The 26624-nt window shown below is 52.0% G+C and overlaps 2 protein-coding genes across 3 annotated transcripts; both read right to left on the bottom strand.

Annotated features, from left to right (window-relative positions):
• Positions 1 to 2586: 2586 nt before the first annotated feature.
• Positions 2587 to 7611, bottom strand: CDKN1A (cyclin dependent kinase inhibitor 1A). Of its 2 annotated transcripts, XR_009960780.1 has the most exons (4): positions 7584 to 7611; positions 4744 to 5151; positions 4037 to 4209; positions 2587 to 2804 (listed from the first exon to the last, which is right to left on the bottom strand). XR_009960780.1 is itself a non-coding variant. In XM_062595288.1 (3 exons), exons 2-3 carry the CDS (start codon positions 5141 to 5143, stop codon positions 4160 to 4162), a joined length of 450 nt encoding a protein of 149 aa, XP_062451272.1. In that variant the 5' UTR covers positions 5144 to 5151; positions 7584 to 7611; the 3' UTR covers positions 2587 to 4159. The 2 variants fall into 2 exon arrangements, 1 of the variants encoding a protein (XP_062451272.1); XM_062595288.1 differs by having other exon boundaries at positions 2587 to 4209.
• A 10522-nt stretch (positions 7612 to 18133) lies between these two features.
• On the bottom strand, positions 18134 to 24239 carry SRSF3 (serine and arginine rich splicing factor 3). Its single transcript, XM_062595287.1, has 6 exons — positions 24132 to 24239; positions 23056 to 23263; positions 22370 to 22504; positions 20199 to 20237; positions 19288 to 19374; positions 18134 to 19004 (listed from the first exon to the last, which is right to left on the bottom strand). The coding sequence occupies exons 2-6, from the start codon at positions 23259 to 23261 to the stop codon at positions 18977 to 18979; spliced, it is 495 nt and encodes a 164-aa protein (XP_062451271.1). The 5' UTR covers positions 23262 to 23263; positions 24132 to 24239; the 3' UTR covers positions 18134 to 18976.
• Between the last annotated feature and the right edge of the window lie 2385 nt (positions 24240 to 26624).

Here is a 26624-nt window from a genome sequence, read left to right as displayed (position 1 = left end):
AAAAACCCAAAACCAAACCAACAACCCCCCCCTTTCCCCTCGGACTCAAAACGCGACACCCGTGAGCAGCACGTGTCGCCCGAGCCCCGGGGCCAGGCTGCGCAGCAGCCCCCGAAGCTGGCGATGAAAATCGGGTGCCTCGGTTTTCCTCCCAGAAAGCGCAAGCAGGAAATTTGGGGAGGTGGAAAGTGTGCGGAAAGCCCCGGTTTGCCCCGCCAGCGCCCTCCACCCCCCAGCCCGGAGAGGGAGAGCAGCCTGCTGCGCGCCGAGGGTAAGCGTAAAAAAACACCCCGAGGGAGCTCAGGGGAAGGAGGAGGCTGGGCACCGCCGGGAGCCGGCCGGTGAGCGGGGAGACGGGATTAGAACCGGCGACCCCGGCACCCGGCCGCAGGCACCCCGCCACTGCGGAGCAAAACACCTTTCCCCTCCCTTATTTCTCTCTCTCTCTCTCTCTTTTTTTTTTAGGTGCTATCTGACCTATTCCCGGAATACATAAAAATCAGCCGTCCTGAGCTGCGACGCGGCGCTAAACCGGCCTCGAGCGTTGCAGAGCCCCAAAGCCGGCGCTTACCTTCCCCGAGCGCCCGGGGGGGAGCTCGGCTTCGGGGCCGGGTGCGCGGCGCGGCTCGCCGGCAGGTCGGCCGCGCGCGGAGGACGATGCTACCGCGCGCCGACCCGTCCCGAGCCGACGTCGCCTCTCTCTTGCTCAAGGCAGCTTTCCGTTTTCGGGTTACGCTCAACCGCCCGCGCCGGCGCGTTTCCTGTTTGCCGCTCCGCGACCTGGGCGCGCACCGCGGCTGCTCCGGGGAGCTAACGCGAGGTTAGGGCACCCCGGCGGCGACGGAGCAAAGCTGCCAAATCCCCCTTAGGTGCAGGGCTGGGAGAAATCCCCCTCTGCATCCTTTGCACTGGGGGTGTCCAACGCACCTGGCCCGAGTTACTGGACCCGTTCAAACCCGGCGCAAACGCGGCCGGCTGGGCTGCCTCCTGATCTCCAGCGTTCCTCTTTGCGACGCGATGGGGAAACGGGTTCGGTTTTGCTCCATTTTTCCCAGAGAAGAGATCCCAAGCAAGCGTTTAAAGGATAACGAGGGCAGCGCCAAATGTTATCTCGGGGTTATAACTAGCGTTAACGGCCGCTGGCACCGCCGGGGACACCTTAGACCTGAGCCAAGGCTCTACAACCGCTTGGATTTTGCTTTCCAGGCGCTGGGTGCTGCCATCCCTTGCTGGCTGGGGAATATCCTGGTGGCACCGGGCCACGCTCAGCCCCGGCCGGTGTTTTATCGGCTCTGCTCCTGCGGGGATGGCGATGCCGGGCTGAGCCCTGCGCCGCGCTGAGGGAGCACCTCGGGGCCGGAGCTGGCTCGGATCCGTCCGAAAAGGCAGGAGGCGCGGGGTGAGGCTGTCCTCGCTTTTACTCCCTGTCCGAAGGGGCTGAATCACTCGCCGGGAACCGGCTGCGCCGGTGCCCTGCCCTGGCGCACCCGCGCAGCCAGCTGGCCCAGCCCCGCTCGTTGGCACTTGAACCTTAACGAAGCAGCAGCCAGCTCAGGTGCAACCGCTCCAGGCAGACATCAGCAGGCCAGGTTCAGGGCTCAGCTCTTTCGGGGCCACAGCTCCTCCCCGAGCAGAGCTGGTGCCTCTTAGGCTGGACTGAAACCCTGCTAGAGCAGGACCCGCCTGACATCAAGAGCCCTGAACAGCTCCACACCCATCCCTCGGGGCTGGAGTCTCTCTTGGGAGCCTGGAAAGCAAATCCAGCCACCAAATTCCCTTTCCCAATGGAGGACCAGAGCTGCACAAGCAGGGGTATCCGTCTCCTCCTTTATCTTTAACTTCCTCTGTCCCTGCTCCTGGCAAACCCAGGGGGACAGCAGAGGGGAGCAGCTGGCAGCAGCCAAGGCGGGTGGAAGGACTGACATAAGAGGAAAGATTAAGCAGGCTAAATCTGTAGGGCTTGACTCAGCAGCAGCTAAAACACCGCATGATAGCGCTCTGCAAGCACTCCATCAGCACAGGCGCAGGAGGAACCACCGCTATGTCGGGTGGTCGCAGCAGCAGAGCTCCCCCCGCAAGACCCCGCACTGGTGGCCATGGGATCTGCACAGGCCACGACGGCCACACCAATGGGGCTGCTCGGCCACCGCAGCACCCATCCAAGAAAGGTGACATCTGCCCGCGTGCAGGCTCTGGGGGCAATCAGGCCCAAGGCAGCAGAGGGTTTAAATATAAGTTGTGGTGGGGTTCTGCCCCCATCAGCTCCCAGGCCTGCTGCAAAGCACTGACCCGGGGCTGTTACAGCCCCTTCCCCCCGCTGCCTAAAGGGGGTTAGTCCGCCTTGTGCTCTAGCTGCTGCACCTGCCCCCACCAGGCAGCGATCCCGGCCCAGGATTTCACCCACCAGAGCAGCCAGCACCGCACCCCTAAAGGGACCTCCAGTCTCGGGAGCCCAGCAGGGATCCAGAGCTGGGCCCTCCGCCTCCTCCCAGCGAGTATTGCAACACGCAGCACATTGGGTTAATGGCAGTAACCCAGTGACACAGATTCCCAGACACAAGACAAGTGTTTATTCAGAGCTACATTTATAGACAAACAGATATTTCCCCCCTCCCCACCCCTCATTAGACTTAACAGCATCTTTATAAATAAACTTTTAGTGCTGGGAGCTCGCCAGCTTCACTGACAGCAAAGTGCATCTCGGTGCAAGGCAGGAGGTTGACCCCGTCCCTTTTCTGCCTGGGACCATCTTGCACCAGTATCCAGGGTCCAAATCCAGCGGAGCAGGAGACAAACCCAAAGTGCTGAGATCGGATAACGTCGAGTCACTCACAAGCAGCTACCCACCACCGACACAGGGAGAGCCAGCTGCGAGCCAGCAGCCTCAGGCCAAGAGCCAGCAGAAGCTGCTCGTTTCCCAGCCGAGGCAGGGCCAGGTGAAGATCCTCCTCTCCCTCCTCAGCTCCAGAGGGGGAAAAGTGTCCTGGACAAAGCTAGTTTCCTCTTTCGGTGTCATCCCTGCCGGAGAGCAGGGCTCCCCTTTCCTAGACCAGTCCAACAGGGCCGGAGCAGGCAGCCAGCCTAGTGTCAGTATTTAACAAGGCAGGAACAGGAAGGCAAATAGCACCATTCAACAAGCCAACAACAGGGTGAGAAAGGGGTTTAGTCGAGGTCAGCGGGAAGTTCAGGGGGATCCCAAAGCTTCCCAGGCAGTGGTGGCCTCAGGCTTGACCAAAACACTGCATGGAGCCCAGCACCAGAGCTGTACTCACAGACAGCACTGGGGGCCCTGCAGGCAAGGGACAGTGCAAGGGGGACATGTCTTCATCTCAGGAAGGCCAGGTCTGGCCACAGCTAAAAGCAGCCCTTCTCCCTGCTGGGGGAGGGGGCGAGAGCTAGGAGACCTTGGTGAGTCACCAGGACCTGCAGCAAGTTTGTCACCACTCTCCAGCCCACCTAACACATGATAGTATCAGTGAGTCACCTGGAGGAAGGGCTGTCCAGGGTCCAGGCATTTCCCTTCCTCAGAAGCACTGGGCATGCCCTCCTTGCATCACTCCACTTCCAAGCACAGACAAGAACTCACTGCCCCCAGGGCTGCCCCATCTGATGCCCTGTGCCAGCAGCCAGGGTGTGCTCAGAGTCCAGCTGCCCCAGGGCCACCAAAAGCCATACACACAAGCCAACCCTATGATCAGAGACCTCCTCCTAGGGCTTTCTAGAGCTGCTGCCCTACTGGGCTGCTGAGACAAGTGCATTCTCCATGGCCAGCCTTTCAGCAGAGAGGACCACAGCTGGACAGTAGGAGGGTACAAGCAGTGCTTGGCCCCACCAGCACAGGGCAGAGGACAGAGGCTCTTCACCTCCGCAGGCAAGCAAATGCCATTTCAGTCCTTCTCCATCCCCTCTAAGGGGCTACAAGCCTCAACATGGGCTACTCCATATACATTGCACACAAGTGAAGGTCCCTCAGGACCCAGGGCTACTCATAAATAGGGAACTACAGACTCTACATTGCTTCATACACACAGCTTACATAGTACAGGGCTGAGGAAAGAGCCACAGACACCCTCAGGGTATCTTAGCGTGAGCAGCTGTGAGGGATCCCCGATGACAGCACCCTCAGAGAGGCACTTGCAAACAGCCAAGCACTACAGGGTCACAGCTTGGGCTTGTCAGGGACGATTCTCCGCTTGGAGCTGTAGAAATCTGGAGAGCAGAAAAGAGCAGGTTGGAAATTGCCTCTAGCTAGTCTGGAGCAGCATGGCAAGAAGGAGGCATACCCAGGGCAGCACCCCAAGCCCCAGACAAGGCTTCGCCCAAGTGGGCTTCATCTTGGAGGTACCCACCCAATCGATGAGCTAGTTCCTTCTCCCAGGAATATTTGGTCTCACTTGCACTTCCACCCTGGGCCCTGATCTTCAGGGAGGAACTCAGACCAGGAGAAGTAAAGGCAATGGGCTACAAGAATCAGGTCATCTTGAGCTACAAGACCCCCAAGCCTTCCCAGAATCACTTGCCTCACCCCAGAGGGCCCAGTTTGCAGCTAGACAGAGGGATTTCCCCCCCCCCAACACTCCACACCCAGAAGCTAGCCAGGGATCTCTACACTCAAGCACCCAAGTCCCCTTCATCTCTCCCTTCCATGGGAGTCAGGGCATCAGCCACAGAGGTCATGACACCATCTCACCACAGCAAGATGCAACCAACAGCACAAGTGGGCACCAAGCCTCCAGCACTCACCTTTGATGGTGGTCTGCCTTCGTTTCAAGCGCTGCGGGGCACCAGCCGTGCAAGCCTCAGAGTCCTGCTGCAGTGTCTCAGAGCAGGTCTGGACAAGATGGTCCTTGGATGGTACCTTGTGGGCTGAGGAGCAGCTCTGGCTCTCACTGCTGCTGGCCTTGGACAGACCGTGCAGCTGCTGGTCATCAAAGACAACCCTCTCCCACTTGAAGCGTCCTTCCAAGGGTGTATCTGTCTCAAAGTCAAAGTTCCAGCGGTGCTGGGCTTCTTCCAGCTGTCGCCTCAGCAGATCCTGGAAGTCATTTTGGAGCTGGTCATGGTCCACAGGGCCAAAGAGATTCCTGCACACTTTGCTGCTGCAGGGCATCCGCTGGCCAGCCCTGCTCTGTGACAGAGGCATTGTGGTAGCTGTAGGAAGGAGAGTGGCACTGGTTACAGGGCTGTCATACAAGCCACGAGCAGCAGGAGGGTCAACACATTTGCTACTAGAGCAAAACACGCAGTAGTCGCAGTGGCCAAGCTGGGCAAGGCTTGGCCCCACAGCAGAGCAACCACGGAGTGGAAGCCTCCCTGCATCCAGCTGGGAAACACAGCCTGAGACTGAAGCATTCAGGATTTCAGAGGTGTCTTGAGCAGAGGGAAAGTCTTGAACACAACTGAGATCAGATACAGCCTGGGTGCAACTCAGGAGGATGGGGAAGGAGCAGGCATTCAGGTTCACCATTCCTCCTCCACCAGGTTCAAGGGCTGCCAGAGAAGAGCTCCAGGCACCTCAATGCTGCCAGCAGCGCTCTCGGTGCACTGGCTCAAGCTAAAACCCCACTGGCTTCCCACTTTGACACAGGCACTGGGCAAACTTGCACGCAAGCAAGTGAGGCAAGAGGATGTTTTTCTGGCCATTTCTTAATCTTCAGAAGGCAGGGGTGGTGGCACGGAAACACTTTGAGCAAGCAGCAAAAACATGCCACAAGCTCGGCCACTTTTTGCTAACCACCCTTGCTATCTGCAAGAAGCTGTTGGGTAACCAGGGACAAGACCCTGTTCTTCTGCTCGATGCTAAGAGCCTTGACCTTCATGGTAAGCAGCAGAGTCCTTCAGCCCAAGCCCAAGCAGTCCCCCCGTTCCCCTTGCACATGCATGGAGTTAATAGATCCCTTATGCAGCCCACAGTTACACCAGGAGCCTCTTGTTGCCGCAAGGCAAACGTAACCCTGTCTGGGAGTCGATGGTTTTCCAAGTTAAGACTTGACCCTATTTGGTTAGTTGGATTCATTAAATCTCATTAACAGATTTACAGAAAGAAAACCCATTCCCTGCATGCATGACAGGGCATCCTCAGTCTTTTCCCACCCAATCAGGGAGCTTCAAAGATGAGACCACCACAGACCCCCCCCCAGACTCACACTTGCCCCCCTCCCTTCCCCAACATCGGGGTATTCAACCCCAGTAGCTTCAGCTGGTGCCAACCTAGCATGGAAAACTGCCCAAATTCAGCACTTCAGCCCTTTCTGAAGCAACCAGCATCACTTTTTCCACCCCACCACCGCAGGGTGTCAGTAGACCCTGGGGAACCTCCAGCCCCACACGCCTTCCTGAGGCCGCCCCAGACCCTCTTGCTCACAGAGGGATCCAGCTGGGCCTCAGCTGGGGCAGAGCATCCCCGCATATAAATAGAAGTTCAGCTTCCTATCTCGTGGCCAGCTCCCAGGGTGACCTCATCACCAGGCAAGTCCCAGCATGTCCAGGCAAGCCCCGGCAGGTAGGAGCCAGGGGACGCGCTCGACATCGAGCCCAGCCACCGAGGTGGCCCCAAGAGACCCGCACCTTGCAGCGGCACCCTGACTCCCAAGGGCAGAATCAGTGCCAGAGCCACCGACTTCGACAGGACAGATGTAACCCTCTCCTCCCACGGGGCTGGCTCTGCTTTGCCATCATCTCAAAAGCAAAAGCTTCCAGCTGCAGAACCCCAAGACTGGAGCAAACAGGTGAGACAGGTTCACAGTCGCATTAAACAACAACCTCACCCAGCTGGGCTGGGAGATCAAGGCACTGCTTGGGGAGCCAAGAGACACACACTCACACCCCCCTGGCAGCACTGCTCCCCGCAGGCACCTGTGGGACACCAGGCACTGCCCCTTACCAGTTACACCAGTTTGTGGGAACTGTGGGGAAGAGGAGATGCCAGGAGCACTCAGGTGTGGGGCTGTCAGAGCTTGCTGCAGGTGTGCCACCCCGAGCTGGCAGCCTCCCCCTCGCAAGGGCCGCGGTGCAGAGGACGTCCCACTCGTGACACTGGTGATTCCTTGGGTTCCCAGGAAAGGGGGCTGTTTCGGAGCCAGACGGCCTTAGCCCAGGGCAGCTATCACGGGAACCCTCCACTTCCGACCCCCGACGCGGCTGCTTTGGCGGCTCCGAGGCGCCGGGCACCGACGGGGCGGGCGGCGGCCGGGAGCGCTGCTCCGCGCCGGGGCAGCCGCGGCGAGCCGAGCCCCGGCAGCGGCCCCGCAGTGCGCCCCGCCGCCCGCCGGGGGGCGAGCGCAGCCCGGCCGCGGCGCCGCGGCGACGGGCGCAGCGGGGGCTCCGCCGGGGCGGCCGCCCCCGCTCCGAGCGCGGCTGCGAGCGGCCCGGAGCCACCAGCGCGGCCGCCCCGCTCCAGCCCGGCCCCCCCTCCCCGGGGGAGCGGCCGGGGTCTCCGGCGCGGAGCCGCCGCCCTCCCCGTCCCGCTGCTGCTGCTTTCACTCCTCCTCGCTGCGCCCCGGCCCCACCCCGGGGCCCCGGCCCTTCTCCCCCCCCCAGGGGCACCGGCGTGGGGCGAGGCAGCCGCGCCCCGCCGCACTCACCGTCCCGTCCCGTCCCGTCGCGTCGCGTCTGTCGGCAGCCGGTGCCCGGCCCCTCTCGTCCCGCTTTATACCGGGCCGGGGCGGGGCCTCGCCGCTCGCTCACCCGGGATTTCCCTCCCGCCCCGCCCTGCCCGCCCGGCTCGGCCCGGCCCGGCCCGGCGGGCAGCGGCGCTCGGGGCTCGGCTCTGCCGCCTCCGGACCACGGAACCCGCACAGGGCCAGCGGGCATCTGGGGGCGGGGGGGTGAGGCAGGGACCCCCCCCCCCGGGGTTGGGGATACAAAGATCCCCCCATCGAGGGATGCAGGGATCCCCCTGTTAGGGGATACAGGGACCCCCTGGAAAAGGGATGCAGGGACCCTCCCCGACCAGGAAGGCAAAGACCCCCCCATTAGGCAATGCAGGGACCCCCCACCCAGTAGGGATGCAGGGACCCCTCCATTGGGAGTGCAGGGAACCCCCGGACAAGGGATGCAGAGCCCCCCCCCCAAATCCAGACCTTCGACTTTAGAGCGCAAACCTTTAGCTGGGGCGGGGGGGGGGGGGGATGGGGCACCACATCCCACCCAGGCCTTTCCCGGGGAAAAAAAAGGGGGAGGGGGTTTCCTGCCCACTGGGTCTCCATAATATGGAGGATTTAAATGAGGTTAACGAAATGACCGAGGCGGCGACTCTCCCTGCCCCTCGGGTTGCCCGTCTCGGAGCCCAGCCCGGGCGATGCCCCCCCGGCACTGCCAGGCCCCGTCCTGGGCTGAGCGGGTTGCAGAGCCGCGGGGCACCCCCACCGCGTCCGGGCGGCTCGCGTGGCCGTGCTGCGGCGGAGAGGCGCCGGCGAGCCCCTTTCTGCCCCGAAGCGGGAGAGCCGATGCCCTTGGCGGCAGCTCTGCCCGTGGTGCGAGGAGGGTTGTATTCTGCAGCGCCCGCTGAGCGTGGAGTGAACTGCCTGGGTGCAAAGCGCCTTTGAAACCACGACATGGGCGACGAGGGGGCAAACAAAGCTGGGGGGGGTTTGTGTCTTCTGGGGCACAAAAAACCACCTGCGCGCTTTCAAGTGACCAACAGCACACGAGGCAAAGCACCCGCTTGCAGCTGTCCGTCCGGGGCGGCAGGCGCCCTCGGAGCCCCCGGAGCAGCTGGGTGCCGGGTGCTGCACCCTCCTGCGAGCGAGACCCTCAGCGTGCAAAACACCAGCACGTTTCCCAGCCAGACCAGCAGCTTCGCCATCGGTCTGGGCATGTCGAGAATATGCTTGGGCATGTCCGGCTGGAGACGGCCCCGCGGAGCGGCGCGGCGCCCGGCCCCGCTCAGCCACCCTGGGGCGAAGCCGGCGCGGATCCTGCGGCCACGGAGGCGGCTCTGGTGCCGGGGGCCGTGCAGGCACGGTGGGACGGGGAGGAGGCGTCCCTTCGCCCGGCAGGAGAGCCGCAAACCGCCGGGGAACGGGCAAGCAACCTAAAATGCTGTCCCGCGTGGTGGGAAAAACGCCAGGCCCGGCGAAGCTGGAGCCGAACGCTCCGCAAGGCTTCGCTGCGGGGCTTAACGCGGTGCTCAGCGTGGCGGGGGCTGCAGCCCGCCCGGAAGAGCTCGGAGCCGGCGTCTGCTGTCCAGCACGCTCCCATTGCCCGCTGCGCTCAGATTTTGCAACGCGTGCGTTTGATTCATTCCGAAAACGAGCAAATCCGGCCCGCGTCCGTCTGTCGGCACCGCGCAGCGGGAGGAACGGGGCAGCCGGGCAGCCCTGCCGCTAAGGGCAGCCGCTGCAGCTGCTCGAAATGATTTTTTGCTTTTAGACCCGCACTGCAGAGAGGTTTGATGCCTCGTAATACATTAGTGTATCATTTGCTTGCAGCAAAGCGCTGCATGAGCCGCAGCATGTTGTTTCACTCCCTCTAGATTTGATAAAGACGTAAGCTGCACCGAAGGCGAAACACAAACACGGCAGCGGCCGTGCACCCCCCCACGTGATGCCTCCGTCTCCAGCTGCTCGCGGGGACGGCGGACGAAGAAGCATTTATATGAATTCCTTAAACGAGCCCTTTTTCAAAAAAAAAAACTAAAAATAAACAAACAAAAGCATTGCAATCAAGCGAAAGGGAATGGGGCAGTCAGAACCGGCAGCTTTTTAAACGAGCGCCCGAGAGGACGGGCTCGTTTGCACAACCGGCCGCTAACCGCGGCGAGCGCTGATGCAAGAAGGGAGCAAGGCCGGGGCGGAAAAGCAAAACGTCGGGAGAAAACCCACTGGCGCGCCCAGCCGGCGCCAAGCCCCCGGCTCCGCGACCGCCGCGTGTCCCTCGCTAAGCCAAAGCCGGCGAGCGAAAGCGGCCGTGGGTTTCCGCGCGGGGAAGGGTTTTGGGGCGGCCTGGCGCGGGACGGCAGGTTCCTTTGCACCCGTTTTTTTTGCAGGGGCAGCAGCGGCCGGGCCGGGCGCGGGGCAGGGAGGTTTTCCAGCACCTCGGCGCGGCGGCGTAGCAGAAACGGGAAGCGGCGAGAGGACGGGCGGCAGGCTCCGGGTCGGAGAGTCCGCGGTCGGGCGCGGCGGCGACGACGGCAGGGCAGAAAACGGTGATTAACGCCGAAAGGCGGGACGGAAAGGAGGAAAGCCGAGGGTGACTCACGGAGCAGGCGGCGCGCAGGGGCGCCGGGCCCGGCAGCGCTTCCTCCTCCCGCCCCGGCGTCGCCCTCCCGAGCCCCCCGAGTGGGGACTCGCTGCCGGTTTTGAGCGGCAAGCGCGTCCCCGTCCTCCTAATTCGTCCGAAAACGCCGTCCCGAGGCCTGAAACCAAAGGCCGCCGCCGGGCGCTTTCCACGCAGCACCGGGTCCCCTTGGTGGGCTGGGACGTCACTGGGGACGCGTGGGATGGCGCGATGACCGCGGCGGCGGCGGGTGGGTGAATCAGCGCGGTGCCCCGCCGGAGTGCGAGCCCCGGCACATCGCCCCGGCACATCCCGCGTGGCCCAGCCCCAGATCCGCGTGCTCCGGGGGACCTACGGGAAGAAATGTTTGTCGGGAACCTGTGATTTCCCCGTTGCCCCCCTGCCCTGGGCCTGGCACACGGTGGCTGCACACACATTTTGTGTAGGTGCAAGAGGCTCCAGGGAAGCTCTTCAGCAAGATTAAAATCTCCAAGATTTTTTTTTTTTTTTTTTTTTTTTTGCTTTTAAGTGGGAAACGCGAAGGCTCTTAATGAAACACTCACGCTCCAGCAAAAGTCTAAATGGATCCAGTGTTCGGCTGAACGGCGTTTATATCCCGGCGAAGACTGTTTTCCCATCAGCTCTTTGAAGTGCCCAATTAAGTGATTTTATACTAATAGGATTTTCCCAGGAAAGAAAGGCAAGAATGACAAAACGCTGAATGCTTGATTAACTCTGCCCCTAAAAGGACTCGGATCGTGTTAATCGACTGGTTCCCGGCCATCTCCAGCCCTCGTTTGCTCCATTTACGCAGGCATTTTGATGAGATGCCGGCCGCGGCAGAGCGGCAGTGGGATCCCACCAGGCGCAAGCGGTGGGATGAGACAGGCCCCGAAACGAGGCCCTTTGCTTCCTGGAAATATTCCTGGATGCGGGAGCGATGAATTGTTCGCCTCATTCAGCCCCTCGCTCGTTTTCATCCGTCGTGGGCTCTTTTCTCGGGCCGTTCACAGTCATTAACATAATTGCTTCACTGGTTTTTCCATGAGCGATTTTGGCACTTGGTTTCTTTCTTTCTTTTTTTTTTTCCTTGTTTGGTTTGTTGTTGTTTTTTGCCCTTCTGGCTGGCAGCAAAGAGCTTCTTTGTTCGCCGCCAGCGAGGGGCTGCAGGACGTACCTGCCCCTGCGCACCACGCTGGCCGGCACGCTTGCTTGCCCGCTGCAACCGCGGGCAAAGCCCAGGGTGCGCGAGCGGCACGACGGCCGCCAGCCCCGTTCCCAACCCCGCTGCCGAAAGCTCCCGTTGCTCTCCGGAGCCCCAAGGGGTGCGGGAGGCAGAAGGCCGGTTTCTGCCCGCTCCGTGGATTCGCTCGGAGGCTGCAGGGAGCGAGCCCGGGCCCTGTGCAGCCAGGCGTGAGAAGGATGTGAGCTGTTGAGCAAGGCTCGCTTTAAAAATAATCTCTGATGCCGCGCAGAGCCCTCCGCCCACGCTGGGCAAACAAAGCGCCGGGCGGGCGGCCGCGGGACGAGGCGCCCGGCAGGCTGCAGCCGGCGGCGGCATCACCGCCCTGGACCGTGTCTGCCGCGGGCAGGGAGCGTCTCGCCTCGAGGCGCCGGCGTCTCCCCGCTCCCGGCACCGCGCGCGCATCAAACTCCGCGGGAACGGGGTGAGCTGGGCGAGCGCGGCCCCGGCCCCGGGCTTCGCGGAGCCTTTGCACTGGGCTGCGCGAGGGCTGGCGCAGGCTGAGGAGCCGCGCTCCGGGCGCCGGCATCCCGGCTCGTGCTGCCGCACGGTACCATATGGAGCAAGAAAGGGCAGGGCACAACCGTGTGTGCACAACTTCCAGTAAACCCGTCGGTAATGACATGACAGTCGCCACCCAGACGCCAGGGAAAGGCTTGATTGCACTTCCCTTTCCATGTGTCAGCCACACTCAGCAGGAACTCTCGGACTTTTGGGAGTGGAGCAGCCTTCGCCCCGGAGCGAGCCTAGGACGTCCCTGACACTGCGCGCTGACACGCAGACCTGTGTCAGATCCCTGGCGACTCAGACCAACACGATCCTTTCCCGGGGACGGAACTTTGGGCAATTCCACCAAACGAGGATGCAACCTGGGGATTTCCAACTGCCAACAAAAAAAACTTTTTCTTTTGGTTTCATCCTCCCTGATTAGTTTCTCTGCCTTGCCGACGAGTGTCAATGTGGCACCGTGGAAAAGAAAGTCGCTGGATCATGGAGCTGCTGTCGGTAGTGGAACAGGCAGCTGGAATGAGACTGAACCCTCCCTCCATCACTCACCACTGGTCACCTGAGCCACGGCCCTTCTCGTTTCCTCCCTAACAAACCTGGGAGTCGTAGGAGAAGACCGAAAGTTTTCTAGAAGACCAGAAGCTCCAACTGCAATATGGCACAAAGAGAGTGAGAGAGAAAGAGAGGGAGGGAGGTCATCACCGACAGCAGGAAATGGGGAGACCTGAAGACATCCACGATATGGAGGAGGTTAAAAAAACCCTGCACTGGTCTCTATCAAACCAATAAGGGGGGAAACCCATGACTCCAAAACTGATGCACACTTAACCAGGAGTTTATGAGCAGGGTATGTCAACCAGGCACCTGCAAGTAGTAGCGTTGGCAGGAGCACCGGCGTACCACACCTGAACCCTATCTCTCCAGCTGCGGCAACCTCCTCCCAAAAAGCTTATAATAGTAATGCATGAGAAGCTGATCAATTTAACATTCACTGGCTCCAGGAAACACTGCACGGAATCCAGAGGACAGACACTCTTCAGTAACCTACAGCGTTTTAATGAGATGGCAAATAACGCCACTGTTAGAAACCGGGGCCTGCAAACGTTTTCTAGCAAACAACTCCAAACCCTCCGTCCCTGGCGGGGGGCAGCTGCCAGGAGTAGCACTGCTTCCTCGCAGAGACACGGGATATGCTCACGTAGTGCTGAATATTCATGTGCGGAGCAGCCTCTACAGACCGCAGAGATAATGCTCCTCTCCCACAGCTGGCAGGAGTGATCTTCCAGCCAGCTGCAAAGCGACACCCAGGGTGACACAGCGCCGCACCCTGATACAGCCGCTCCACCCTGATACGGCAGCTCCCAACGCAACGCTGCCGGCCTGCCGAGCGCCCGGCGCGCGGAGGAGCCCTTCGCCGGGCGCTGCGTGGGAGCAAAGGTGCTGCGCCGGCAGCCGGCTTTGCTGCTTATGCTGGCCACCAGCACAGCGCCGCAGCAGCGCACGTCACGGCTGCGTGCCAGCATCTTCCTGTGCCGTCCGCCCGAGGCAGCCTACAGACAGCCTCTGGCCGTGACCAGGATCACCCGAGGGAATCTGAGGATTAACACTGCTGCAATCTGCGGAGAAATCATCTGCAGTTGGGCTTTATAAAAAGATGGGGAGGAGGTACGGTTGCCATTTGGGCTGGGTTAAAGGAGTTGGCGCCGCTGCGAATAAAAGCTACTCCCGCACAAATCCTGACAGCGAAGATTGCTTGAAGGACCAGCAGAAGCGCCACTGCAGTCAATGCAAACACTTGTCCAACTAAAAGCTGTGTCAGCCGCTAAATTATTAAATAATAGACGAATGAATCACTTGGGAACATAGTGTTCCCATTGCACAGTCTATTTTATATTTGTCTGGCTCTAGTGTTAGAGTTAGTCCAAAACATGTATTTGTTTGAATGGCCATAATAGACCGTAAGTAATAGCACCACCTAAGTGATCCAGGCGAATAGCCTAACTGAAACTTTTGAAATGAAAGAGAAAATGGGATGATTATTTGTATTTCTAGGAAGTCAGAATGCTTCTTACAAGGCCTGGGATGCTGGCGTGCTACTTTTAACTTAAGCATCTGCTTTATTAAATTGCTTTAATAGTTTTCAAGGGAAAAATTTCTTTGATTATTTTATCTATTTTTGGTGGGCTGGAGTCTGAAATTGGAGCTAGCTGCATTTCAGCGGAAGGGGAACTGAAACACTTCAGGGCAGGTCTAACATGCTGTACGAACCATCATCTTACTGCATCTCACAAGCTAAGGTCAGACCTGAGTTGTTAGAATCACATCCATCCCCTCCGGAAGCCTGAGCTACTGGAATCGCATCCTCCCATCCCAGAGGCTGTGAAGAGGTCTTCTCCTTTAGGACACAGGGAGACAGTTTTTAATGAGCCTGTTGGATCCTCTCAAGCTCCCCTAAAAGATCTGTACTCCCACGCACAATGCTGGCGTTGTCTGCCTAGTTTTTTCTGATGAAACGGTGGGTCGATGAAGTTATCTTCTCAGTTTTGCCTTTTCTAGTTAAGCAATGCTGCACTGTGGCAACACTAGAGTATGACATTTTATCATGACGACTCTGACTCAGGTTTTGGATGCTGCTCGCGAATGATTTCTGAGCTATAGTACAATTTGAACACGGGTTGGAGACGGTGAGTAAAGCCAGCCAAAACAGAAGGAAGTTGGCCAAACATTCCGCTGCTTCGTGGATCGTTATGCTGCATGATGGCGGGACATCGTGACATCTCGCGCTGATGGTACCACAAGAAGAAAAACTGGGAATGTGTCTGAAAGGAAGGAGCGTTCCAGAAATAGCTAATAATGGAAGAATGAAGCTACAATACCAGCAGGGTACTCCTTACTTTCCTGTGCGAGTTCTGCTGATGTACAAGTACATAGCCATTCAGAGCGGGGGCAAAACCCCTAAGACCCGGAGGGCATGGTGCAGGTTTTCTGCAGTTTTTGTTCTGACAAATAAAAAGAAGCACGAAGATGGAGAGTATGAAGAATACAAGTGATTTTTCTATCGAGAACGTATTTTAATTCTTGCGAAGTTGGTGAGACTGGAGTACAGAATGGGACAGGTCTGGAAATGAGAAACACACTCATTTGGGGAGGTGAACTAAAGTAGCTCCCCGAATGTGGTTTGAAGTAGTTTTGTTAGCTGGAATCACTGTCAGTATTTCATAAGACTGCAACCGCTCAGCCAGCTAAGAGCTTGCTTAACTGAACCTATCTGAAGATCTTTGAAAATATCATGTTGAAATAATCGTTAACCTCTACATTTTCTGATTTAAGTGTAAGACATTCTTAAATTCTCTGTCATGAACAGAGCAGCATGTACATAAAAAAAATGAAAAATCCCTTTCTTAGCAAACCCATTTGCACACAATACTTTCTCCAGGGAGAGAGAGAGAACAACCACACACGAACAGACGGTAGCTATGTAGATTAATGTGCTTCTTGGATGTGCTTAGACTATACTGAGGAGTGTCAGAGGAACTGAAACAGGGTAGAGCTAACCTCAGGATGCTTCCATGTGAAAGTACGGGGAAAAGCATAGTGTTTTCCTCAAATTAGAAATACAGCCTAATACTTCAGAGCGAGTACCATAAAACTGACCCCTAATTTCCCCAGAATGTGGTAGCCCTCAAATCAGGCTTGTCTTTCTGAAGATCAGGTGCGAGTCACCCAGTTCTACCAAGGAACCATCGAATCATATCCTTCCGGCTTTTTCTGGCCTGAATTTTTTCTGACCTGGTCAGGTCTGAATTTGTTAGTGGTTCCTCCTGTTCCAAGAATCTTTGCAGGAGTGAAGGATATTCCTAGCATTAAATTAGAATGTTTTTTAATGTAATTACTTGTTTTTTGCTTTGGCTTTACTTTCTGCTTTACAACTGGTATAGCTAATAAAGTGCCTGGTCCATTAGGTCGGCAAAAACATTTCTTCTTGAATTTTAATTTTGAAATACACGTGCAAGACTTCTTCCTGAAGAGGTAACAGAAACCACAATGCTCTACCTGTAGAGGTGTTCTCTTATGAAAGCAAGCTGGAAGATTTAAATCTGAGACTGTGTTGTTGCATTACAATTAAAAAATAGCACTTGCTAACTGTACGTTATGAGGAGGGCTGTACAGAGCCTGTTTACACATTTCCCATCTTTCTCTAGAGAAGTTGCTAATTTTATTCCCCATCAGAAACTCACCTGATAATGCCAGTAGTCTGCTACGAAATAGCAGTCCTAATCCACTTTAAGGGCTAGTTATTTCATTTACTCAAGGCAAGGAGTAAGCAGCCTACAAATCAGAAACTGAGAAATATTCCCAGTTCTGCAGATTCCCTTGGGTACAAATCACGACCTGCTTCTGTGTAGCATACACTGTCACTAGCACTTCAGGTTTCTTTCCCTCCTTCCCTTTGGTAGTTCACAGCTACTGGAAGGCTGCTTGATTGTGGCTGCCCTCTGAGCTTAACCACAAGAGGAACCAAATGCCAGCAGAGAGACTAGCTCCCAGGCAACAAGAGCTGCGATCCTTCCACAAACCAAACCATGGCAGAACAACATATGAAAAAAGGGAACACAGCTGTGTGTGGCACAAGATATCATCTCAGCCCTTGGCTGCCTTTCATCTAATACAAACATCCCCAGAGCAGTCAGTCTGTCAACATTTTGAGACCAAACTTGATTGGACTCAGAGGCTGTTTGTCTAAAGGACACAGCCCCAACGTGCAGAGCAGGCTGACCTCTGCTGGGTAGCCAAGACAGTGCATGGCAGCAGCCAGCCCCATCCTTCGCACTCGATATAGAGCCTCAAAATCCTACTTTGACGTTTCTTACGCACTCTGTTTAACATAGGAGCACTCTTCTGCAAAGAGAACTCTACAACTAAAGCCAACCATACAAAACAGGGTATTTCAGTGGTCTCTTAAAACATATTTAAGAGGATTATAGGTCAAAATTAAACTTCTGCTTTGTACAGATTTTTTTTCCCCCCAAAATAGCCATACCCTGTATAGCAACATCAACCACCACATAAACGCAAATAATCTAGCAATAAAGATAGGCACCTTTTAAACTTACTGTGCTCCAAGTTTGAGATTATCTAGGCCTGCATATGTTGGTAGCCTCTTGCACCACCTCGTTTTCCTGCTTTTGACTGAACACTCAAGGTCAGTAGCACTTACTGCACAACAGGCTGGAAGAGTATCTGGACCAGCGTTTTTGTAAAACTCCCACTGCACTATTTGCCAAAAACTAAAAAACCTAACTCCAGCAGCAGGCACCACTTCTGACAGCAGTAAGTTAGTCAAAGGCCAACCACATCCCCCTTATATAAACATCTCCTTTCTAGGCAGCCTAAAACATAGTAAAACTGCCCTCTGTAACAGTTTTAAAACTAAAGCTACTGCCATAATCCTTTCCCCTCTGAATATCACACATGAAGGAAATTACACTGCAAGATTGTTAACAGTGTTATGGGTTTAATCTAAATGCATACGATCAAAATTGTAATGTAGCTCATCTTCTTTTGGATACAGGGAGGGAAAGAAAAAAAAAGGAGCAGCTGTCATGCAGTTTGGGAGCGCTAATTACACTTGAGCCATACCATAATTTTATGCTTTGGGTATAATCTCATGCAAAAGCTTCAGTTTACAGACCAACTTGTGAAGAGTACCTTAAATGTTAACCGCCCCCCCCCAATACCTAGGATGCAAATTTACAGTGAGCCTCTGAATCTCTAGTTAGTTTTCTGAGGAGGCATTGCTGGAGCTCACCATCAGGCAGGAATTTAAGTTAACATCTTCTATACTAATCTATGCTATATTTATAATGCTGACAACATATGCTAGTAATAGAATCAGAGGCCCTGCGTCTCACTAAAGGGTGAAATGGTATGGAGCAAAGTTGCAGGTACTTGCAAGTTAAATGCAGGTAGTGGCCAGCAATCTTATACCTGAAAGATAGTACTTCAACAGTTCACTGTTGCAGATGTGTTACAATGAGATGCGATGAGTGTAACTTTATTCCATCTTGCAGAGCGCATTTAATCTGAACCGAGTTGGACCACAAAATCCAAGTGAACGTTCTGCAGAGTGTATGGTGGGTAGTCAAGTTAAATACTAAACAACAATTTGTAACCAAAACTTTAATCCCAAGGATCTCACAAAAGACATTTTACAAGTGACATGAAAATTCTTGTACAGTAAAGAAATGTTTAATTCATAACTTTTACAATGTACCATTACACATTCAACTCATCCACTCCAGTTGTCAGTTCTGTTGCATATTTGGTCTATTCAGAGATTCTGGAATAGATGGTTAATCAAACAATCATCTATTTAAGTAGTACTCTAGTCACAATAAGTACAAAATTAACTGACTCCAGGGCTAAAAATTTACATTTTACATAATATAAAGTAGCTCTGTTCCAGGTAACGGGAAACCAGAACTAGAGCTGCAGATAAAACCACAGCTCAGCCATTCCCTTTACTTGCCGTTGGCTTGACATTCCTGACTTTTTCTGAGAACTGTACTATGAAGCATCTACTTCTTGTTCTGCATAGACTGAATATCATTTATGGCCATATTCTTGCAATTAACCAGTATCTTCATTGCAAGCTTCTTTCCAAAAGCTGAATCCCAGCAAAAGACACTCCAGAATAAGACCAGAAACATTCTTCTAGCTATGTAAGACAAACTGATTACCATTCAACACAAACAAAAGCTATGTGTAAGGGTACACTGAAAAGTAATTAATATTACAAATCATAGGATCTGCTTAGAACCATATACAGATTCACATCTTTACATTTGCCACCTGTTACAAGATACAAGGAACAAAGCAAGTTCAACAGCTAAAACATTTTAAAAATGCGTCAAGCTTTATGAAGTTTCAAAACAAAACAATGTTCTGTACATACTCCTCCTGTCCTCAGATCTAACGACTTCCTGTACACAGCTCCTTCTGAAAGTCCTACTTCCTCTCATTTGACCTGGAGCGACTAAATAAGAAAACATGTGTTAGTTCCAGAGCAGCAGGACCAGCATATTTCATTTGAAACATCCTAGCCTAACTCAGCACATGACTTCTAAGCATTTTAAAATACTGCTCATTTACTAAAGCCGAGTATGTAATTCCTCAACATAAAGACTGTCCTAAGACTCTAAAGAGATGCTTCTCCTCACAATCCATTTCAGTATCACCAAGAAACTGAAATGATTTTTCCAAGTTTTCTCAAAAAACTGAATCATGTACCAAGAAAATACTCATGGGACCAATCCTACCTGCGAGACCTGGAAAAGGAACGAGAAGGCTTGTGATTCCTCTCCCGTGAGAGCGATCTCTCTCTTCTTCTGTCTCTGGAGAGGGACCTATTAAAAGATTACAATGAAAGATGACTATAGCATCAAAGCAAAGCTTACAAAACTATCCGAAGAGGGATCTTAGGGAGTTAAGGTTTTAACCATTCAGTCAGGGAAAAACTGTTACAGATTATAGTATTAGCCTTTCCTCAGGGAAAAATAATCAGTTTGAGCCATTCAACACTACTTAAGTTGCACTGTAAACAGTTACCTTGTCCTTTGCACCTATCTGTTCAGTCAAGACTGCAAGTGGCACTTGCTGCCTCAGCTATAGTACAAAACAGCACACTAGTAGAAAACAACGCACTGTACCCCTTAACTTTTGGTTTCCTAAACTCAGCTGATGTAGGGTGTCAATGCACGCTTGAGCAATCCCTTACAGGAATGCACCCATACAAATGTAAGAATTACACAAACTCTGAAGCTTCAAAAATCCTCAAAGAATTGCAATACTACTGTGTAACTGCCACCTAACATTTTATACTGTGTCATAAAAGAACATGCTTACTAGCCTGTTTCATATAATTTACACTTAAGAGTCACAACACCTGGAAAAAAGTAGCATATTAGCATGGACACTTCATGAACTGCTAGGGACTCTGGAAAGCTGCAGAACATAAAAGCTAATTGCTTCCATTTTTAATAAGCTTTAGCTGATAACCCTTTAATCTCAAATAGCTGTATAAATATATTAATTCCAGCTAAGCAAAGTAAACAGAAGCAAACTCATCTTTCTCCTTTATTGAGCTGCAATGCCTATCCTGAACACACACACGCGCTACTCAAGAATAAACTTTTTTCAAACACATTGGACAAATCTAACTGTTGCATACCTGCTGCGGCTACGAGAAAAGCTTCTCCTTCGTGGTGATCTAGAACCAGAAAAAGAGGAAGTGAGGCTTTATACCAATTCTTTCAGCATTAATGGAGTGAGGCATTTCCCAACTTGTCAAACTCACTGTTGGGCCCAGGGAACGTGCCAAGAATAACTGGCATCCATCATCCAGTAAAACGCATGGAAAGATTAGGCAGTAAAACAAAGCTCAGTGTGAACAGCACGTTTCTAATCATGAATCACTTTAAGAATGCTTCATAGCAGAGTTGTCCAATGCAACACTTCCATTTCAACTAAATACACTGCCCAGAACACCACACCAAAGTCCCACAAGTGGTTCCAAAAAATAGCACAGACCAAATGTTTTGGAACCCATGCAAGCCAAAAAGGTCCACAACAAGACATAAGAGATACCAAGTGGAAAAAAAGTGAAAATGCGCTCAGTGTAAATATTGATAATGCCATTAAGTGCTACATTAGAACTGCATATTTGTGTTTGTCATTCTTAATGCCAAAAAAAGTGTGTTTAGACTTTCTTTAAAAAAAAAAAAAAAAAAAAAGAAAAAACCTTAGCTCGGCCCAGTTCATCCCAAAAAGTAATTGTTTTAAGTTTTGAAAAACTGTTAGTAAAACCATTTAAAGGTGATAGGATTTTTTTGGCAAGGAAAGCTAAGTTTGTTAGAGCTTTATTAAAAATTTAGTTTGGCATCTCACATGCATATATACTGGTTTGCACTTTGTTTCGTTTACAGTGTAAAAGTTTCCATATCACCCTTAAAAGTTTTCTCAAGCAACATATGTACGTTACCACTCAAATTATGCACAGCCAGCCTTTGATTGAGAAAAGTAATTACTTATAAGCCGCTTACTCCTTATTTTAACCAGCAGTAAACTGTATAAGCAGGAAAAACTTACTAGTTTTTGGTTTCAACAAGCTAGAAATGGTGAGGTGAGGCTGCCGGACTGACTGCCAAGAAGAATTTGCTGAAAAGGTTTTGCCAGATGTTGCGTTGTATTTAGTTGGTTGGCGAAGGGGGTGTTGTGGATTTTTCCTGCTTTTTTGTTAGCCGAAGGCTGCTGCTGTAGTTGTTGTGAAGACATTTGGTAAATAAACAGCTGAGCTGATTGGCCGGGAATGTGTGGGCGGTCGAGGTGGCTGCTGCCGATTTGGTTAAGGTTGGAGAGAAGGCTGAGAGAAAACAGCATGCTCGGGAACCAAAGGGCGGTGCAACCTGACGACTGGCCATGCCTGGGTCATGTGAAACGACACCAGCCAAGCTGAATGGGGCGCGCTGGTCACATGACGCTGAAAGGGCTAGTTGACTGGCTAATGCAGACTCAGAGGGTGGTGAGAAGAGACATGATGGTGACTCTGTAACGGGTTCATTTTTATTAATAGATGGACCAAAAAGCATAAAAAAAATGAAAAACAAGCCATCAGTACAACCATCTATTAGCTAACAAATATTCCTAATGTGTTATTTTTCAACAGCAAAAGGGTAAGCTTGAGACCCTGACTTGTGAGGACTTCACTCACCTGCAACAGGTAAACTCAGTCCTGTAAAAACCACGTTGCAGTTTACAGCCAGACAACCTAGTCTGGGTCCAAGAATGCGCCAGTTACCAAAAATCCTGCTATATTTTAGATCTGGGTTTGCAAATCTCAAGTGACAGGATTGTCATGTGATGATTTAAATTTAAAATTGATGCTGAAGTGTTTTGAATGTTTAGAGCAACTGTTACTTAATTATTAAACAGCTGCCTACTTGGAATCTTTAAATCGTGCAAAGTGGAGAAATATATCTGTATGAAAAAGCTAAGTTGCTGTGTAATGTTTTGCCATTATGGAATAAAGGAAAGGAATAGCCTAAGTTGAAGTATGGGGAAGAAAGGGAAAGTGTGACTAGAAGATGAGCAGATTTTAGGAGGAAAGAGGATAAATCCAGGATAGAGGGCGCTGACTACCAACTTGCACAGTGACCTAAGGACAAAAGCCAACATTCAACACAACTTATGTTCACCTTGATTTTGGTTTTTAGCATTTGGCATCTCCAAATTGTGATCAGATAGATGAATGTTATCCATCAACATGCTTTAAAAAGCCTGCTTCTACGATGCTAAGTGGTAACAGTGCCAACAGCTCTACGAGGGTACTTTGACCCAGGGTACCTGCGACGAGGAGGAGGACTTCTTCTGCGATAGTCATCTCGAGGGCGCCTGCCCCAGGATGGAGGTGGACCACGGTTCCGACTCCGTTTTTCGCCATTGGAGAGCTCCACTCTGACACGACACCCGCAGAGGGTTCTGAAGAAGAAAACTGCCATTAGTTAGCATTTCTAGCAATGATCTTGTGTGCACAAAAGAAAATTTAGAGAATTAGAAGGGGGGGGGAAGGAATGAACTACTATGGGAAAAAAAGAAAAAAAATCTCTGTAAACATTTTAGCCAAATATATTGTTATTAAGAGTCTAAAAAAACCCAGACTACAACACGACCAATATAAGCTCTGGCCACTTCTGAAAGTTCAGGCCAAGCTACTGAAGCAGGCAGAGAAGGAATTTGGAGGAGTTTCACTTATCTGTCTTTGCTTCTTTATAGTAACACCATCTTGAATATAACTGATGTAGATGATGCCCAAGGCATACCCAGCTGAAGAGTTCAACTCTAGAAATGTGAACTCTCCCAATGTTATTCCTGCACTATAAAGTATGACTGCTCTTAAGTCACTGCACAAATAATTTTGCATAACAGATGCATTAAGAGCTTGGTTTGGAAGCTGCCCAGTTTCAAGTTCTATCATTAGCTATGATTTCTATTATTTTCTTTAAAAAAGCCCCACACAAGAAGCACGTTACCTTCCATCTAGCTCTCTCACAGCATCAGCTGCATCTCGAGGATCTTCAAATTCCACAAAGGCAAAACCGGGAGGATTTCTCGCCACCCATACACTGCGCAGTGGTCCATAGTAGCCAAAAGCTCGCTCTAACTCAGTTTTGTTGCCATTGTTTCCAAGGTTACCCACATAAACCTTGCAGTCCAGCGGACAAGAGTCACGATGCATTTCTAGAACAAAAAGAAAAAAGCTCACGTATATTTAACCCATAACAACTGTTTATTCGCCTAGGGAGAAAATAATTCAGTTGTTTTCTTAGAGGCTGCAATAGCAACATGATCTCATATATAGACAGACACCACCCTAGAAATGTTTCTGTGTGCGTGCGAGTGGATCAGCGCCTTGGGGGAAGGCAAGGGGTGTTTAAAAAAAATTGCCGTCTTGTCACTGTTAAATTAAAATTAATTTAAGTTGGTTATTTCTGAGCGCGAACGTATCGGGGAGATTGACTTCTACTGCTTCCAACTTTGCACAGGGATGTTTTTCTGCGCCCCCCTTCCCCAGCCCACGAGGTTGCAGCGGGGGGGCGGGCCTGCAGGGGGAGCGCCGCGCGGGTGAAGGCCTCCATTGTTCTCGGAGCGGGTCTCGGGGGAAGTTGCCTACGCCAGGGCGAAAAGCGGCGCCATCCCCGCCAGGGACCAGGCTGGCAACGCTCGCGGGGTGCCTCGAGAGCGTCTCCTTGGCGCTGCGTGTGCGGCGTGAAGCACCATCGCCTCCCCGGAGCGGGCGACAAAGCGCCACACCACCACCACCACCCTCCCTCCCGCCCGGCCGGCCGCGCCGCGCCTCGCCTCACTGGCTACCGCTGCGGAGAGAGGGCGACGAGCGGGCTCCTCAAGGCTAATCGTGGTCTACTCGCCTCTTCCCAGCCTGGCTCTGCGAGGCGTAGCGGCAGCCACCGCCCGGGGCCCAGCTTTACAAAATGGCGGCGGCTCTTTGTTCGCCGCTACCGGGCCGCGGCGCTTCCATCAGCCCTTCCGGGCACTGAGACCGCGGCTGTCGCCTCCCCCTCCCGCCCTCCGAGGTGAAGGTCCTCACCGATGCTAAGAGGGAGGGCGCGCGAAGGGAGCCCGCGCTAATTTCGTAGCCGACTCGACCCCCAACGAGACTCCCGCTCCGCTTTTCCTCACTGGACAAAATGGCGGCGGACCCCTACCCCGCCCGCCTTTATATACGGGTAGCCCGCTCCCGCACGACGGCGCTCGGTGGCAAATCAGAGGGCGCCACTCCGCTGATTGACAAGCCGCTTTGTCCCGCCCCCCGCCGGACACGCCCATTGCCGCCGCCGCCGCGCGGCCCCAAATGGCGGCGGGGAAGGTTTCGCCACAGGGCTGTGGTCGGTGACCGTTGTCGCTCGGCTGCTCCCGCGGGCCGAGGTCTTCCTCTCGCCCCACACCCCCCTACTTTGGCAATTGCTTCTCGGGGACAGGCTTCAGGCCCCAGAAATAAGGAAACGGAAACACCTCAGGGAGGCTGTTCTGTTAGCTTAAAGGAAAACTAAGGTTTTCTCTTCTTTTTGCCTTCTTTTTCTCGTTCAGGTCATGTTTTCCAGGTCCTTACCCTAAGCTTCAAGGTTTTACACGTATGAAAGCTTAGAGTCGCAAATATTTACCCCCAAGTCTAGGGCCTTTAAATAGCTATGTGGCAAAACCAGTGTTACACCAAATTTTAGGCCTTGGCTTCTGCCTGCAAAGGAGGGAAGAGGTTTATTCACGACTTGATAGCAAATGAGAAGAGTTGGGATTTGAACTGAGGAATTTTAGTTACAGAGGGCATCGTCAGAGGACACCTTTCAGTGGTGTTCATACACTTTATTAACTGACCATCCATAGAGGAGTTAAAAAAAAAAAAAAAATCTCCAGAGGCATTGCTTTGGATAACAAACTTACCATCCTGGGTTAGCTCAAGCAATATGAGAAACACATCAAGGAGAGTTTCTGCAGTCATTTACTAGAATGCAATTTTGCAGCCATATTTCTAGGTTGTAATATATTAGTCCAGGGTTTATTTTACCTTTTTGACTTGGACTTTGCAAGACAAGTTTATCCGATACATGGGCAGACAGGAATAGTATTAAATGGGGTAAGATATTTTGGGCACCAATTAATGTACATGCATTTTGTCTTCTGACCAGGAATTCTGCAGAGGAAGAGACATCCTTAGTCTACTGGAGTTCCACCAGCACATCAAAAATATTTGGATTAAGGATAACCAGCTAAAACAATTCATTTTGATTTTCCAAAATTTTTTATAGCCTCCCTCATTAGTTCTGAGAGCATCTTAAGAGTAAAATGCTTTTAAGAATCAAAATTACCTCAAAATTTTTGGTTTTCTGCCATGTAGGTAATCTATGCTCTAAAATATCTTTGACATATGTACAGCTATCTGACAGTTACCAGCTTTAATTTAAGGAAATGTAATTTTCTGTAACCTAAATTAGCTGATAGTTAATTTCCTGAGACCACAAAACAAAGGAAATGATTATAATTAACCATTTGACTTCAAAGACTTCTTTGAGATGGTTATTTTCCGTGTTTGCCTCCCTTCCCAAATGGTTTTTGCAATGTTTACTAGACCCTTCCTCATATCACATACTGTACATTTGAAATATGATTTAAGTTTTGCAATACTCACCAATTTTTAAAAACAGTAATTAGAGAGCAACTCTGATAAACTTGTAATCTGTGTCAGATCTTTAGCTTCATACCAAAGCTACACGACATAGGAGTCGATTACAGATGGCAGACTCGGCAACAGAGGGTTTATTCAAAAGCTCTCATGTAGGAAGTACCACCTGCTGTAGTCAAGGCACTTATATGGGCTTAGGTCCATCACCATGCTTTATAAATCACATACAATAAGAAGCATGTCATCCAAATATTAACTTTCCTATTTTCAGTTTGCTTTTGGCATTATGCAGAGACCAAATGTGGCACATGACCATGACAAAAGACAAGTCAGAACTGAGGCAACTGTACAGTAGCAAAAAAAAACCAAACCAAACAAAAAATACAAAAAAAAAACAATCAAACCAAACAAAAATGTTTTCACAGTCAATTTTAAGATACCCCCAACACAGCCACACAGTTGTAGTTCCGACCCAGATGAGCAAAGACAAAATTTTGTCTCCCAAAAGATGATACCCTTAACCAGCTTTGAGTATCACCATGTATTTGTCTCTCTCATATATATATATACACGTGAAAGCTGCATTGTGTTACATTACTTTCCTTATTCCAAGTTTATAAGGTAGCGTATGTTTGAAAAATCCTGTTGCACTGTAACTCTCTCTTGCTTTCACAATAACAAAATACCATTTGTGACCAATATATGTGAGATGTACATAACATTGGCATTCACCAGATCGTCTATAAAAGGAAGGAGAAAACTGACTACAGATGTAGTCATACCTGCACCAGCTCGTTGTGAAGTTTGTGTGGATTCAGCCCATTTTCACATCCTGTCAATACACTAATCTTGATGAAGGCTGTTTTCTAAAGAGGCAGTGACTTGCATCTCTTTGATCTTTCA

Source organism: Rhea pennata, chromosome 25, assembly GCF_028389875.1.
Source record: "Rhea pennata isolate bPtePen1 chromosome 25, bPtePen1.pri, whole genome shotgun sequence".
Classification (NCBI taxonomy): domain Eukaryota; kingdom Metazoa; phylum Chordata; class Aves; order Rheiformes; family Rheidae; genus Rhea; species Rhea pennata.
This window is presented reverse-complemented; position numbering and strand designations above follow the sequence as displayed.